The 15,437-nt window shown below is 54.6% G+C and overlaps 9 protein-coding genes across 9 annotated transcripts; all 9 read left to right on the forward strand.

The window, feature by feature from the left end:
• Positions 1-36: 36 nt before the first annotated feature.
• DQ04_01151120 (DHHC containing zinc finger protein) lies at positions 37-942 on the forward strand (the record flags this gene model as incomplete). Its single annotated transcript, XM_009310293.1, has 1 exon — positions 37-942. The coding sequence occupies one exon, from the start codon at positions 37-39 to the stop codon at positions 940-942; it is 906 nt and encodes a 301-aa protein (XP_009308568.1).
• A 302-nt stretch (positions 943-1,244) lies between these two features.
• DQ04_01151130 (putative DNA repair protein) lies at positions 1,245-2,153 on the forward strand (the record flags this gene model as incomplete). Its single annotated transcript, XM_009310294.1, has 1 exon — positions 1,245-2,153. One exon carries the CDS (start codon positions 1,245-1,247, stop codon positions 2,151-2,153), a length of 909 nt encoding a protein of 302 aa, XP_009308569.1.
• Positions 2,154-2,401: 248 nt separating this feature from the next.
• Positions 2,402-4,456, forward strand: DQ04_01151140 (putative structural maintenance of chromosome (SMC) family protein; the record flags this gene model as incomplete). The annotated part of the gene is made up of 1 exon (XM_009310295.1): positions 2,402-4,456. One exon carries the CDS (start codon positions 2,402-2,404, stop codon positions 4,454-4,456), a length of 2,055 nt encoding a protein of 684 aa, XP_009308570.1.
• Positions 4,457-4,944: 488 nt separating this feature from the next.
• Positions 4,945-6,642, forward strand: DQ04_01151150 (hypothetical protein; the record flags this gene model as incomplete). Its single annotated transcript, XM_009310296.1, has 1 exon — positions 4,945-6,642. The coding sequence occupies one exon, from the start codon at positions 4,945-4,947 to the stop codon at positions 6,640-6,642; it is 1,698 nt and encodes a 565-aa protein (XP_009308571.1).
• Positions 6,643-7,010: 368 nt separating this feature from the next.
• DQ04_01151160 (hypothetical protein) lies at positions 7,011-7,238 on the forward strand (the record flags this gene model as incomplete). Its single annotated transcript, XM_009310297.1, has 1 exon — positions 7,011-7,238. The coding sequence occupies one exon, from the start codon at positions 7,011-7,013 to the stop codon at positions 7,236-7,238; it is 228 nt and encodes a 75-aa protein (XP_009308572.1).
• Positions 7,239-7,470: 232 nt separating this feature from the next.
• DQ04_01151170 (putative protein kinase) lies at positions 7,471-10,152 on the forward strand (the record flags this gene model as incomplete). The annotated part of the gene is made up of 1 exon (XM_009310298.1): positions 7,471-10,152. The coding sequence occupies one exon, from the start codon at positions 7,471-7,473 to the stop codon at positions 10,150-10,152; it is 2,682 nt and encodes an 893-aa protein (XP_009308573.1).
• A 331-nt stretch (positions 10,153-10,483) lies between these two features.
• Positions 10,484-11,686, forward strand: DQ04_01151180 (serine/threonine protein kinase; the record flags this gene model as incomplete). Its single annotated transcript, XM_009310299.1, has 1 exon — positions 10,484-11,686. One exon carries the CDS (start codon positions 10,484-10,486, stop codon positions 11,684-11,686), a length of 1,203 nt encoding a protein of 400 aa, XP_009308574.1.
• A 728-nt stretch (positions 11,687-12,414) lies between these two features.
• On the forward strand, positions 12,415-13,362 carry DQ04_01151190 (hypothetical protein; the record flags this gene model as incomplete). Its single annotated transcript, XM_009310300.1, has 1 exon — positions 12,415-13,362. One exon carries the CDS (start codon positions 12,415-12,417, stop codon positions 13,360-13,362), a length of 948 nt encoding a protein of 315 aa, XP_009308575.1.
• Positions 13,363-13,617: 255 nt separating this feature from the next.
• DQ04_01151200 (pumilio protein 8) lies at positions 13,618-15,360 on the forward strand (the record flags this gene model as incomplete). Its single annotated transcript, XM_009310301.1, has 1 exon — positions 13,618-15,360. One exon carries the CDS (start codon positions 13,618-13,620, stop codon positions 15,358-15,360), a length of 1,743 nt encoding a protein of 580 aa, XP_009308576.1.
• Positions 15,361-15,437: the final 77 nt, after the last annotated feature.

A 15,437-nucleotide genomic window follows, 5' to 3' on the forward strand; every position in this document is an offset into this window, starting at 1 on the left:
AAGAAGTCGGTAGCGTGAAGTTGAGTGAACGGAAATATGCCATGCTGCTGGACTGTTCGACGCGTAGGTAACATCCGTGTGTTGGGCCGCGGGACACTCTGCCTCGGGCCTGATTATGCCTTTATGGTGGCAACTGCTAGTTTTATTCTTATTGGAGCTGTCTTGTTTCTGGTATTCACGGACGGTCTCGTCGCACGTATTCTGTGCGCCTTCGTTGCAGCTGTGACGCTGTCGCTGATGTGGCGCTGCTCCACGATGGACCCTGGCATTTGCCCAAAGGCCGACGCGCCACCCGAGGGCGCGCCACTGCATGAACCCCTACTGGAGCTCGTCACGTACATTGACGGGAGTGGCCAGGAGCGTAAGACGCGAGTTGAGCGGAAGTGGTGCTACGGCTGCAATAACTACAGGCCGCTGCGTGCTGTCCATTGCCGATTCTGTGACGCCTGTATTACACGACGTGACCACCACTGCCCGTGGGTGGGAACATGTGTCGGGGAGCGCAATTACCGCTTCTATTGGGGCTTTCTCTGGGCGGTGCTTTGTCTCACACTCACTGTGATGATTGGTGGTGTTGCGAGTCTGGTGAAGAGGTCGAAGGCGCTCTCCGAGGAGGCAAGGGACTCGGGCAGAAGCAGTTTTTTGGCGGCGCTCGCGGAGACGCATTTCGTGGAGCCACTGCTGGTGCTCGTGGCGTTCCTGGCGTGCTGCCTCGTGGCGCCTCTCACGGCATACCACACATTGCTTGTTGCGCGCAATATGACAACAGTGGAGGAAATGCGTGGGAACGGCGGCTGGATGCATTACTTCAATAGAGGTGGGTGCTGGGAAAATACCAGGGAATCGTTGTTCTCACCGGTCCCACCGTCTATGTTTGCGACTGAGGTCGGCCTCTGCGAGCCGCCTGCTGAAGTTGTGGTAGAGGCGGAAGAGTTGTCTTGATGCTGTGCCTTTTTTTCCCATTTGTGTGTGTTCTTGATGCGACTTTCTTTATTGCTCGTACAACGTGTTTTGTTGCTGCCCCCGTAGCACCAGTGGATGTGACTGAATCTGGTGGTGGTGCTGCTGATGCGTTGCTGTGGTCCTTCCCTCATCTTCCCCCGCCCTTTACAAAAAAAAAAAAATAATTTCAACGACACTCTTGCGACTTACTTCGTAGGTATATATATATATATATATATATTCCAAGTCAACAAGGACGCGCTCCAGTTCTTTCCATCTATCTTACCTCGTCGTGTGCGTAGATGCAGCCAGCGACCGCGCCGTACATCCTGCGGTCGCTCTACAAGGACGAGCACGTTGTTGACACCCATGTAAACCGCCCGCTCACCGACCTGGTGACGTCCGCGTTCGGTGCACACTTCACCAACATGTACGACTCGCACCTGAGTGGCCTGGCGAAGGGTGTGTATGTCTTCTTCGCCCTCCTGCGCGGACAGACGCTCGGGGAAGAGTTCTGCGACTTGTTGCCTGTCACGCGTGGTAACCCTGCGCGCCTGCTGGGATTGAAGCGGAAGGCGCTGCTCGCGCTGCTGCTCGCGCTGGAGCCAGTGGCGCTCTTCCGCTTCGCCATCAAGGTGTTCCCGTCGCTCCCGCCGCACGACGTCATTGCGAACGTGCACAAGTGCACCCTGCTGCTGCTGCTCCTGTTTGAGACGTACGGCACCCTTTCCCACCGCCTGCTCGGCGTGCGCTACCTGAGCCTCGTGCCGTCGCGCATGCTCGAACGAGACGACGGCGCGCGCGGCACATATCTGCTGTCCGGCATTGCGTTGCTGCTCGAGTTGTCTATCCGGCTCTGGCGCTTCATGGAGGAGCGGCGGCTCGCCAACCAGAGCGGTGCCAAGCGTGACGAGACACAGCAGCGGAAAGACGGGGTCGACGACGAGAGCGACAGCGACGTGGACGACAGTCAGCGTGCGGCGGCCGGCAAGTGCATGCTGTGCTTGGGCAACCGCAAGCAGCCGACGGCGACGCTGTGTGGACACATTTTCTGTTGGCGGTGCTTGTCAGAGTGGATCAAGTCCAACTCGCAGGGCGCTATATGTCCCTTTTGTCGGCGGCGAATTACGGTCCAGTCGTCGGTGCCGCTGTACTTCTACGTGGCGAAGGAGCCACCCGTCGTGGGCGGCGTCCACGACACCTCCGCCTAGAGACCATTCGCGTCTCAGAAAATCATTCCCCCTTCGAGAACAAAACAAGAACAAAAAAAGGATGCTGGTAAGCGCAATCCCACGTCACATGCCACAGTGTCTCCTGCACCCTCCCCCCCTTCCTCCTTCATTGCTTCGACTCTAACGTGTAGACACGGGTGAGGGTGTAATACTCTTTCTTCATTTTCTTTTTGCCGTTTGTTCTCTCTTACTCTTTTGGACATAAAGGACTTCTCCCTCCCCTGAGAATGGCGGTAGCCCGTGCGGAAGGCATCATCAATGCTGACCTGCTGGCCGCAGAGGTGAACCTGGAGAGCCTTGGCTTGGACTCGCTAGAGCCCGTCCTCCCGCTGCTGGCAAACATGCCGCGGCTGAAGGCTCTGAAGCTGGCGCACAACAAACTGACAGGCCTCCCCTGCGATCTTTCCAGCATCCGGCAGCTGGAGTACCTGGATATATCCGCCAACCCCATCACGGGGCTGAGCACTATTGTGCGTGGGCTGTACAGCCTCGTCATACTAAGGCACCTTTACGTTGATCTGCCTTTTGAGAACGAGGAGGACGAGGTTATCGTTTCCCTTCACTCCTTGCAAAGCTTTAACGGGACGTCGTTGACGGGCGTGATTGAAGATGAGGAGATTCATAAGGGCAACAATCGGAGTGATCCGACCCCGTCGCTTCAGTCCTTTCTCAAGGACGCAAAGGATACCTCAATGGGCTGCGAGATCCTTACTTCGCCACCGCCACAGCAGAGGCATCATCAGCAGAAACCCCCGAACCCCCAGGAATGGAGCAACGAAGACACAGTGTACACACAGGAACTACATGCGCTGGTTGTCGATGCCACTGGAAATATTTCCAACCGAAAGGAGTTCAACGGTTATCTTGTCAATGTCGTCCAGCATCTTGGCGCCCTGACGGCCACCGAGACGGATGCGGCAAGTCGTGAGGGTGAGACGCTCAAGGCTAAGAAACTTCTCTACGAGTACTGCCTCGAGGAGTTGTGTCGCGCTGCCGGAAGAAAAGATATCGCTCTTGGTCGGGCATTTACGGCCCTTATAAAGGCGCAAACCGCTCTATTGGAGCGCTACGACCGACTATGGCGTGGTATCGCCGAGGAAAAGAGCGAGCGAATTGCTGTAATGAAGAAAGACATGCAGGACGCTATCCACGAGATCGAGTCGCTCATGAGCCAAGTTGGCCAACCGAGCAGTCGGAGCGGTTGCGCCGGCCTCGACGAAGAGGCGGAGTTGCAGCGGCTGCAGGAGGAAGTCGGGCGGCTGCGGACGGAAAACGAACGACTGCAGACAAAACTGCGTCTGACGGATGTAACAGGCTGCAGCCCAAACCTGGCGTCCGCTTCAGCCGCGCGAGACACATCAGTTTTTGCAGACCGCACGCGGGTTTCGCCCTCACGCTCGCAGACCCCGCAGTTTGGCAACAAGGTGCTAACGCTTCGGCAGCTCAAGAGCACCATCGAAGACATATACGTGTCCAAGAGTAAGTATGATATTAAGTGCTCGGAGAGCCACCTCCCGCGCGAGACGATGGAGCAGCACATGTACACCTATCTGAACCAGCGCTACGGCCTGAAGCACATCATTCTTGACTGGGCCACCGCCATTGTCCACGGCATAAAAAAGTATGCCCCCGAAGACAATGATGTGGCGGTATTTGGAAGGATTCTGCGAAACGAGATCGACGAGGAGTTTCGCTTTGTGCAGCGGCAGGTGCGTGAGACGGTGCACGAGCTGCTTCGTGTCTACGTGAAGGGCAAACGGCCATCAAACAGCGACGCGGAGATCAACAAGATTGTGCAGAAGAAAGTAAGTGGCACTTTGCTGGAGGACGAGTGGGTTGACATCGTGAAGTACATGTATAACACGGAGGATGCGGTCGCCATCATCATGCGGCTGCGCGACCATCTCCGTCAGTTGTCACAGCCGCGCCGGCGCCGCTCGATTCAGGGGGGGCAAGAGCCCACCGCGACCGACGCCGTGCAGCTGCCGTACACTGACCTCATTCGTATTCTGCTTGATTTCCAGCTAGAGGGGCATGAACGCTTTCTCGCCCATTTCCTCACCATCTTCCGCCGCCACGATGCGGACCGCAACGGCATCGTCAACGCGCAGGAGTTCGCCGCCATCGTGAAGAGCGTCGACCCCGCCAAGACGGACGGGGAGATTAACGCCGTGTTGGAGCTGATCGATCCGTTTGGGAACCAACTCGTCACGTACTCGGAGTGTGTGACGTTCCTCAGCACTGAAATCGTGAAGATGCGGAATGTGGAGAGACGCAGCTGAGTGTGCTGCGGTCGCTCATTCTTTTTAACCCCCCTTTGCCTTGCGCTCCTATCGACAGAACAAGAGTAAGGCAGGAAATAACCAATAACAAACAAACAAAGCGAATGTAATTATGGCGTGTAGGTTGCTCCCGGAACGTGGCGGCGTTCTTACAGGAGAGAGTGAGAGAGAAAGAGAGGGAGAGGGGGCGAAGTATTTTTGTTTTTATTTTTTTTTGTTTCTCTAGTATGTGCGAATGTTTTTTTCTTTGTTTCTCCTCTTCCATTCGCTATATCGATATATATATATATATGGGCTACTTCGTTGTTTGTACCGCCGCCATGTCTCTTCATGTTCATGCGCTTTATTTGACCACTTGTCTGCGAAGTCTTATTCCTGGTGTTGGTGGTGATGCTGTTTGATGTTTCTGCTCCACTTGCTGTGTGATTGTTGTGCCCGTTGCTGCGTCTAGCTGCCCACTCGACCACTATTTTCTCCAGCGTAGCGTTATGCATGGTGTGTCTACACTGCCGGTAAATGTTAGCGTCGCGACCCACGTGGCGACTCCTTTTCTAGTTGGCCAGCTTGACATCACGAGCGGGGAGCTGGCGTCCCTCTTCACTTTGGCACGGAGCAGCAATGTTCACACGCAGCCGCCCCCATTGACAGCGAAGGATATCAAAAAGGCCATGGAAAAGTCTCATGCATTCAATCCTGCTCATTTGAATGTATTCCTCGACGGCTATATGTCTGGCCAGGCTCCAGTGCCAGAAAAGGCTCTATCGAATATCCGGCGCTTGTCGGTGTGCTCTAGCAGTGAGTGGATTCACCAGTGCCAGTCGCTGGCACTGCGGCTGCTGCTCACCGAGCTGGAGGCACGCGAGGCCGGTGCCTCGGTGAGATCAAGACCTGACGACCCGTCGCAGCTGGTGGCATTGCGCCAAGTGGTTTCGAAGTTTCAAGGGAAGGCGCCCTGCATCTCCGTTAGTAACTGTCATTTCAGCTTTGTGGGCAACATCGCCGAGGACGACGAGGCACATAACGAGCGCAACTTTTATGCAGATGTTTCTGTGCGGAATAATGGTGTATCGCCGTCTGTAGTAAAGATCAGCAATGTGCACACTGTGATTGACGGCGAAGTGGTTGACGGCGACTATCTCGCGTGCGGTATCGTGGGGGAGCGTACAATTCGTCGCGGCGAAGCTACCACGTTTCATTTTTCCCTTCGTTCACCTCCCAGACGGCAAAGGAATACGTTTGAGCAGCTGATTGTGCTGAGTGTTGATGTGTATGCAAAGATATTTGTGACATTCACGGTTGTGTCACCAAGACAACAACCTTTTGGTGTGGGCTTTCCCAGGTGCCTCTCTCTCACTGTGCGGGATTCGCCCGTCGGCGCCTATGCAAGCCCCATGATGCTGCAGCTGCTTAAGCATCAGTTCATCCGCCAGCAAGGACTGGCAAGCAAAGGTGTGGGTCAATTGCTGGTAGGAAAGTCCGTGAATCACTCTATCCGTAATCGTGAAGTCATGCGGGAGGCCACACGAGTGAAGGAGATTCTGGAGGAGGAAATGGACTTTTCCGAGGTGCTTGGAACGTACCGAGCGGCTCTGCCCAAAGACACCTGTGGGAGCGTTGAGCTGCCAACCTCCTCTGCGCAACCTGCAGGCTACCTTCCTGGCGGTCTTCTGCCGACGGCGGTCGCTGCTGTCAGCAGCATGTCGTGTTTCCCAAATGCAGCGACGAGACTCCCAGGCGTTCTCACAAACGCCCAGCCTGATGTGCTGATGGGACTTATACTTATATGGCTGGCAGAGTTTGAGGTGCCCGTTTTCGATGCATCACTTCTCATATACGATCCGATGACGTACTTGGAGGCAATGCCTCCTTACCATCGTGGTGTTATTCTATGGACCGTTGACTTATGCGGTGGCCTTCTTCTTCACAAAGAGGACAATGGAGTGTCACTGCGGCACCTCGCACTTACGTTTGCTGCGGTGTTGATGCGCAAGAGGCCCCCTGTCTCTGGGGGCAATGTAGACAGCGTCTTCAAGGACACACCATCCAAAATTACAACAAAGGAAGCACCGCAAGACGGTGGCACATCAGTAGGCGCCGATGTTGCATTGCAGCAGAGCGCCGTGACCGCCTTCGTGTATTGGATCACGGTTTTCGGTGCTTGCTACAACAAGTGCCGTCCTGCGTGAAGAGGAAGGTGATTTATTTATTTTGGCGTGCACGTTGCCGTCCCTGTCGTTTGATGGTGTGTGAAATTCCGTTCTGTACCACTGAACTCCAACGTCATATGGATGATCTCTTCTTGTTTCTCTTTTTTGTTGGTTTGAGTATTAGTAGTCACTCCTGAAATTTATTTTTGTCTGGGTGTGTGCGTGTTTGTCGGATGGAGGAAAATAATAGAGAACGGACAGTGCATCCTTTTGCTCAATGGGTTGCGGGGCTGGTCTCCCCAATGTCCCTGAAGGACCAGAGAATGGCGATGAGGAACATCACTAGGATCATATATGGCAGCCTCTTTCTTTCAATGCTTTGTGCGTACATTGTGGGTAGGGTTCACATGACTTTTTACGGATTGGCCGCGGGGTGTGCTACGTCCCTTGTTTTGTACGCACCCAACTGGTACCAGCGCGAGGATGACGACCAGAAATGGTGCGACGAGGCAGAGGTGAGAGAGTACTACCAGGCTCGCCAGCAGCTCTTGGATGATTTTGCGCAGGAGGATAGCGCAATGGAGGGGCAGGAGGAAGTGATCCCTACAGCGGAGACGGAAAAAAACGGTGTGTAGGCGGCGGGGCCTGCGGGACCCACTTTCATCGAGTGAAGTAAACTGTGCGACAAGTCAAGTTTCCATTGCCCCCGCTGTGGTGCCTACTGATGATACTCTTGGGACCTCATTATACACACACACACACATATATATATATATATATCTTTCTTTCACCCGCCACCTCTTTTTTTCTTTTGCGGCTGCGCAGTTAATAGCGGAACAAGCAGCCTGGCTAGCTATACTCTGCCTGATGCGACGATGGGCAAGCGACTCGGAAGGTGAGTCGGATGCGGTGAGGGAGGAGAACCCCCTGCTGCCTTCGGGAGGCCAGCAGGGGTGCGGTGGCGCTAGGGGGGGCAGTGACGACGTAGCTGCAGCGGCCTTCCACGGCCGTCAAGGCGGTGGTGCCACAGTACTGCGAAGCGAGAGAGGCCAATCAGTGTCCATTCCATCGCCGGAAGGAGGGCAACAGAACAGAAGCATCACAATGGAGTTTGGTGACGAATACTTTGGGGATGTGAAGGTAGACAGGGGGTCAGTGATTCCACACGGCCGCGGGACGCTTCAATCGCCCTTGGGTAAGCACTGTTACGTGGGGGATTTTGTCAACCGCAGCCGGGATGGGTACGGAAAGTTGGTGACAGAGCGCTATGTGCTTTGGTCAAAGTGGAAGATGAACCGTCCCGACTTGACGAGTTCTGCCCGTATCGACTACGCAAATGGTAATAAGTATTGTGGCTTTTTGTCACTGAGACAGGACAACGCAGCGGCGCAAAATCTTTCTCGCAGCCAGCGGACGCGTTTGTCAAAGTTCTCCATTTGGGCCCAGACGACAACCCCGGTGCGTGAGCGGTGGGGGGAGCTCGTGGGCGCTAACGGCGACCGCTACTTTGGCCAGTGGGAGGAGGATCTGCCGTGTGGCTTCGGCTGCCTCGTGACTGCCAGTGGCGACCGCTACGTAGGCCTGTTTGAGGCGGGTAAGTTCCATGATACGGGGACCTTTTTTTCATTGTCATTCGGCATGTGTAACGCCAGCTCTTCGCTGTTGGACGGAGTGGGCTTTGTGCTGGCGTTTGACCAGACTCAGCAGCTGGTGATTGAGACGCGGGATGAAGAGAGTGAAAAGAGCAAATACCATGGAAAAAAACGGTGGTGTGGTGTGGTGTTTGACGGCGTATGGGAGAAGGGTAAATTTATAGGTGAAGGACATGTGACGTTGCCCTGTGGATCGCGGGTCTCTGCTGAGTGGAAGAGTGCGTCATATGCGACCAATGGTCGCCTGTTCGTCGGTGCTGCCAACGCCCGCACACAGACCGGCATGAATGCGCGTGGATGGTTCCAGTGCTTCCACTGGGAACCGCTCTTGTGTGGTGCCTACGAGGAGTCAAAGGTCCAGGAATACACCTCCTGTGCGTCCTACCGTGATCGGCTTAATAGTGCGTCAACGCAGGAGGAGGTTCAAGCAGTGCTTTCTGACTTCTGTAGCAATCAGGGCTCTGTGAGAAATGCGCTAAAAGTTTTTCGTCGCTGTTTCTATTTTCTTCACGGGACGTGTGGAAAAAGCAATGAGATTGGGTCAGGTCTTGGCTCTAACAAACTCGGATGGTGCTACTTGCGCAACGCGTACGGCGGCTGCATTCACCGCGGCCGTGGCCGCCCCATTTCTGTGGCCGATGTAGACCTGGCTATGACGGACATTATGTCCTTCGTGCGCTCTATGGAGCGGTGGGTGGTGGAGATGCTGGGTGATGCTGCCGTGGCGGACAGCAGCTCCGAGACCTTTGTCGCGCGGCGGATTGTGGACTACGTGATGCGCGACGTACACGATGTCCTGTTCAACCTCTACGTACATGCGTACGGCGATGAGGATGCAGCGCTGTCGCTCTCGCTCGAGCGACTACGCGAACACACAACACTGGACGACCTCGGTGTTGACTTTGCACGACAACAAAGTGTGGAGCGGCTCTTTGACCCGTACGCTGACGCGATTTACAGTATTGAGCAACTTGGGCGGAGGGTGCACACCTTTACTGGCAAACTGCGTGTGCTGGCGCAGTGGTCGAAGGAGATCGACCTCGCCGCCCGTCTGGCGCAAGTGAGTCTCGACGACAGGTCTCTCTCTATACTCCCACGGTCCTGTACGCATATGGAGTCGGGCTCGGCTGATGATCTTCTCCCCATCCATCAGTATGTTCTCATCAAGGCGAAGCTGCGCCACTTGTACGCTCACACCAAACTTTTGGTGGATTTGAGCGGTGAGGATATGCTTATGGAATTTACGTCTAGGGAAAATTTCTTCGTCACCACGCTTCACGCGTGTGCGTCGATGCTGTCTAACTTGCACCCTCTTCTGCGTGACGAGTCCCGGGTGCTGGCGCCGTCTTCTCTTTTTGAAGACCGGCTCCGCTCTGCAGTTAAATCTCTCAAGCGACTAACGAATTGTTTTTTGGACGCATATGTGTCTCATACAGGCGAGGCGTGTGACATAACGGACGCCGATGTGCTGCACGACATCGCAGCAGGGTACCTCAAAGCATGGCTGCCGGAGGCAATCGATGTCCTTTCGGCGCAGGTGACTGCATACCACAGTAAAAGTGGCCTCCCTGTTCCAATTGCCGGATTGCTACAGACCGCAAGAGCGCGCAAGATGGTGCGCCTGGATGAGTGTCAGTGCCCGCGCAGTGTGGCACTCTTCTGTTGGCTTGCGGTGGCCAACGTTGTTTCGGTACTTGACCTGCATCTCGCCATCATGTCGGTGAACAGCGCAGGCGCTCCCGATGACATGCTGCAGGTAGATGTTGACCCCACAGTGTTTGTGGCGGAACACCGCCGCTGGGCTAAATCTAGCGGGGCTGTTGCGTTTTTGGTGCGGCGGGCGCTGCGCCCTTCCATGCTGCACAGCGCCGCCGCCGTCCTGCTGCTCGTGCTGTGAGGTGTGGGCGTATGTGTGTAAAAAGGCAAGTGAGGGACTGTTGACGTCTCGGTTGTTTTGGGACTTCCCTGACGCCTTACTTTGTTGGTTGTTTCCGTAATCTCTCTCTCTCTCTCTGTCTGTGCTTTCTCCTGGTGTGGCTCTCTCGTTGCGTCGCCAAGTGTGAAAGGAGCACAACATCGGCATCCGCTCCGGTGTGAACGCAAACCACCACCACCACCACCACAACAACAGCAACAGATATACACATACTCACACGCACAGCGAGTCATAACCGACACAAACTTGCTCACCCCACATCATATTTTGTTTGATCGTTGTTAAAACAAAGATGTTTCTGAAACTATTCAAAAGAGACAAAAAGGACAAGAAGGAAAAGGGAGATGAACGGACGAACGATAAAATAAGCGATAAGAAAGGCAGCAACAACAACAGCAGCAACAACAACAGTGGCGAAAAGGCAGTGCCTCCACAGGAAAAGGTGACGAAAGATGACTTTGAGAGTTTGGATGTATTAGGGAAAGGCTCCTTTGCGTACGTAGTCCTTGTCCGTCGCGTAGGCACTAACAATTACTACGCCATGAAGGTTGTCAACAAGCAGGGACTCCTCGATCACAACCGCTATCGCGATGTATTTATTGAGCGTAATGTACTAACACGCATCAACCACCCGTACCTGCTGAAACTTTATTGGACCTTCCAGTCGGAGCACAAGCTGTTTTTCGTGATGGACTATATGCCAGGGGGCGACTTAGACAAGTACATGAACTCCATTCCATCAAAGCAGCTCGACCTGTTCACGGCGAAGCTATACGGCGCGGAGATCCTCTTTGCTATATTGTGCCTCCATGAGCACAGCGTGATCTATCGTGACCTGAAGCCTGAGAATATCCTCCTTACGGCGGAGGGGCACTGTGCCCTTGCCGACTTTGGCCTCTCGAAGGACTTCTACAACGAAAAAGAGGGTGCGGAAGCGACAGGCAAAGACATGCGGGCGAACTCCTTTGTGGGCTCCCCCTTTTACGTCGCACCGGATGTACTGAAGCAGAGCGAATATACCAACGCCGTGGACTTTTGGTCATTCGGCATTTTGCTATACCGCATGCTCTGCGGCCGCACCCCGTTCAACGGCAAGAGTATGAAGGAGGTGTTCGATAATATTCTCTACTCAGATCTGCGTTTCCCCAGCAGCGTGCAGCTCCCACCCGAGGCAAAGGACTTGATCAGCCGCCTACTTGTGAAGGACGCCAACCGGCGCATAAAAGGACCGGAGATCAAGGCGCATCCTTTTTGGACAGGGCTCAATTTCGATGAGGTGATGGCGAAGAAGGTGAAGCCTCCGAAGTGGACGCCGATCCCACCTGTAGAGCAAATGATGGCCGAGCGTGCGAGTGCGGCTACCGCTGCTGCCTCCTCCAAGAACCCTGGACAAGTTGTTAATACACCCGCGCAGTCGTCACAACTGAACGCGCGGCAGCAGCAGCTTTTTACGGGGTTTTCATGCACAGCCGATAATCACTTGGGTAGCAACTAGGCTTCTCTTGCTGTACCGATGAGTAGATGAGGAAAACAAACAAAACAAAAAAGGTTGTCGAGAAGGATGAGGGCGATGCGGAGGCAGAAATTAAATCTGTGAAACCACAACAAAGTATCTTTTTTTCCATTTTCTTTTTTCTTCCTTTCCCCTTCTTTGCGCTGTTAGATGATTGCACACAAACGAGGGGAAAGGAATGAGAGAGGAATGCTACCTAGCACCACACGCTGCGGATTACTGGTTAAACTTCATTCTTTGTTTTCTTGTCAACGTTTTTTTCCTTTTTTCTTTTGTTTCAGGGCTCTTCGTTCCAAAAGATGTGAACCTTGAGACTTGCGTTGCCCTAAACGACTGCTCTGCAAGCAGCTGGAAGCGACGAGCCCTCTTTTCTTGCCCCCTCCCCCCTCAGCCTCAATACAATTCCTGCTACTATCAGGGGGCCTTGCCTCGTGGCGCCTGCAGAGACTTCCTGTCGTGCGTACGGCGGGTTCACCCCACCACTGCGCCGCTGCTTCTGCTGCTTCTTGCTTCGCCGAGATGTGTCCCTAACTGTTTTTCTCCTTCCTCCCACTTGTTCTTGTGCCTGAAAAAGAAGCTGAAGGAGAGTAAGGGCACTGCACGTGTTCTGGAACCCTTTTTTCTCTTTTACCATGCCACATCCGGGAAGAGAACCACGATGTAGTGGAGAGACGATGGGCACTGCGTCGGCGGCTCCTGGAGGAAACGGAATGACCGATGGATCACTCTCAAAGGCGGCGTACGAGCGGTTGCGGCGGTATGGTGGACCCTGTGCTGTGGTCGACCCCCTCCTTGCCGTGCTGATGAGACTGCGGCGGCTTGAAGACTCGGTGCTCGACGTGTTGGAGTCCTTTGGGGTGTCGAGTGAGCAGGTGAAGTCTTGTGGCCGTGCTTGCCAGGAGCCACTAGAAAAGATCAGACCGCCATTTGTTGCCAACGACGACGCTTCTTGTGACACCGTAGATCCCGTGGACCGCTACATCGTGGCGCACGCGTCACGGGGCCGGCGTGCCAGTGACGTAACGTGTGACGTCACGCAGGAGGAGCGGGAGGCGTGCAGTTCCGCCATTCTTCGGTGGGTAGATGAGGCTTCTCCGTTAGACGCAACCCCACTCTTAGATTCCTCACGCGCTGAACTGATCACGCGACTCAGTAAAGCAGCGGAAAGTCGTGGTGGGGCGGCCCCACCGCGTGTGAAAAAGCGACGGCGGTCCACCGAGACACCTGGGGGCCGCGAGGGTTTTCTTCACCGGCACTGGGGGCACTATGCAGCGCAGCTCAAATCAGCATATCGGTCGGAGCGTAGTGTTGTGAATGCTGTGTGCGCCACTGACATTGGAAAAAGTCTCTGCTCCCACGCAAAATGGGTGGAAGTGGCGCAGTGCCGTGCCTCTGGTTTTACAACCCCTGCGGCGATGGCTCTCTCGCAGAATTGCAAGGATTTGACACTGGCGAAGGACGCACTGGCGGCGCGCCAGAGGGGGATCGTTGGGCTTCTGTCCTCGCTAGAAGATGCCGTCGACGAGTACACTGAAGAGGCGCGGAACATCGCTGATCGTGAAGAGACTCTCTGGTGCAATGTGAGACTTGCCGAGTGTGAGATCAGGGCTTTGCTGCACCTAGCTCACCGTGTGAAGGGCATTGTTGCTGCGCTGTAGTGTGAATGCGCATCCCTTTGTGTGAACGGGGGGCACAGTGACAGCGAAACCTAATTGTTTTTTTTTTTGTTGGTGACATTTTTCGTGACCTCCGTTGAGTTTGACGGGCTGGTTTGCGGCAACTGGCTGTGCGGTAGCTGCACCCTCCGTTTGTTGTTATTCCTTCTTTTTTTTGTTTCCCCCGTTCTCGTTCGTCTTGATCTCTCGTTGTTCCCCTTCCGCTACACACGAAGGGGGGTGAAAAGGAAAAAAAAGATGGTGAAGACCAACACAAAGAGGGAGGAGGCACGTTCCGCGAGGCTGCAGCAGCTCCCACAGTCCGAGCGACTCGCGAAGAGCGCGATGCTCAAAAAGCGGGAGGGGCGGGTCCTCAACGCCTCGGAGAAGCATGCCATGAAGATGTCCTCTGAGTACGGTGAGATCATCCGCCTGTGGGAGGTGCTGCGTGTGTCCACCGATCCCGCACGGGATGACGCTGCAGCAAAGAGCCTGGAAGAGCGCAAGATGGATCGCTACGAGTATAAATACCCCACGGTGGATCGCTTGATGAAACTTATTGAGCCGAAGTTTGCCACATACGCAAAGACACCCCGCGTCAGTCGTGTTATACAGTCGATGATCAAATACGCATCCGTAAGTCAACTCGAGCATATACTCAAGCTTGTGTCGGAGGATTTTGCTGCTCACGCAACTGATGCATATGGCCATTTTGTTGTGGTTGCGTTGATTCGTCACGCACCGCATAGCTTGCTGGACAAGATCTTTTCTCAAATGATTCCCACAGTGCCGTCATTGGTGTCGCATAGGTTTGGCATTGAGGTGCTCCACGCGGCTTACAGCAACCGCCTCTGTACAGCGACGAACCGTCACCTTCTCATACTGGCGGTTCTGAAGGACAGTGTTGCCGTGATGAAGCGGTGGAAGGGGTACCCTGTTTTGGAGGAGGTCCTTCAGCATGAGACGGCACAGCGGAAGCGTCTTCTTGTGCGACTCTTTGAGTTGTGCGATAAACTTGTCTCTCAGAAGGGTGCTGTGTCGTTCCCGTTTGTGCAGAGGCTGGTCGCAGCGTATATGAATAACGGGACAAAGGATGAGGTGAGTGAGCTGTGTGATACTCTCCGACCACATCTGGCGACGTTGTGTACCACTCGTGAGGGTGCCCCGTTGGTGTCACTTACCTTCTCCCTCACGGAGCCAAAGAAACGCAAGGAGGTGCTGCGGGCCTTCTCGGATAACCTTGGCAGCCTTGCAGTTGGAAAGTACAGCGCGCCTGTCATTGCGCGTCTCTTCGATCTCGTATACGATGTGCAGCTTCTGCGCAAGTACATTGTGAATGACGTTGAAGCACACATCACACAGCTCATTAACAGCCCTTTTGGCCACCAAATACTCCTGCACCTCCTCTCGCCACATGCGGAGCGTAAGGCCAAGTTCCTTCTTCCCAACTGGTTCCAGCACAACCTGTTTTCTCTGGAGAACGACCGGTGGAACCTCCACACATGGCTCACGCACGAGTACGTGGAGGAGACGGTAGAGATATGCTCCAAGAGTGCCCTCAACACACACCTCGCCGTGCTGCCTTCTATCGTAAGGCGTTTCATCGAGGTCGCCGGCGATTCCACAGCGGTGGTGAAGTTGAACAAGCACTTCACCGGCCTTATTGCGAGAGAGGTGCTAACCGTCGATGAGACGGAGGCGGCGTATAGGAAGGCACTCCAGCTCTCAGAGGCCGACAAACAGCTGCTCGCACGTCTGGCACCTTGTAAGGAAAATAAGCGGCCCCGTAGCGAGGATGCGGATCCTCCAGCGAGCGCAGCACCGCACCAGAAAACAAAGGCACGAAAAATCGACAGGAGCTCTGCATCCGGGGCGCTGAAGTGCGGTGGAGAGTCTAATCACTCGGGTACAGGCACAGTTCCAAGGAAGAAGGACAAAGTTGTCACGAAGAAGGGAGGTAAGACCAATGAAGGCAAGGTGAAGGCAGTGCGTACGAAATAACGGTGGGTTTTTATGATGCGCCGCCATAAAGAATGATGGTAAGTTCATACACATACGCACACACACACACACACACA

The sequence above is a fragment of the Trypanosoma grayi genome (genome assembly GCF_000691245.1).
Source record: "Trypanosoma grayi strain ANR4 Tgr_115_V1, whole genome shotgun sequence".
NCBI classification, from domain to species: Eukaryota; Euglenozoa; class Kinetoplastea; order Trypanosomatida; family Trypanosomatidae; genus Trypanosoma; species Trypanosoma grayi.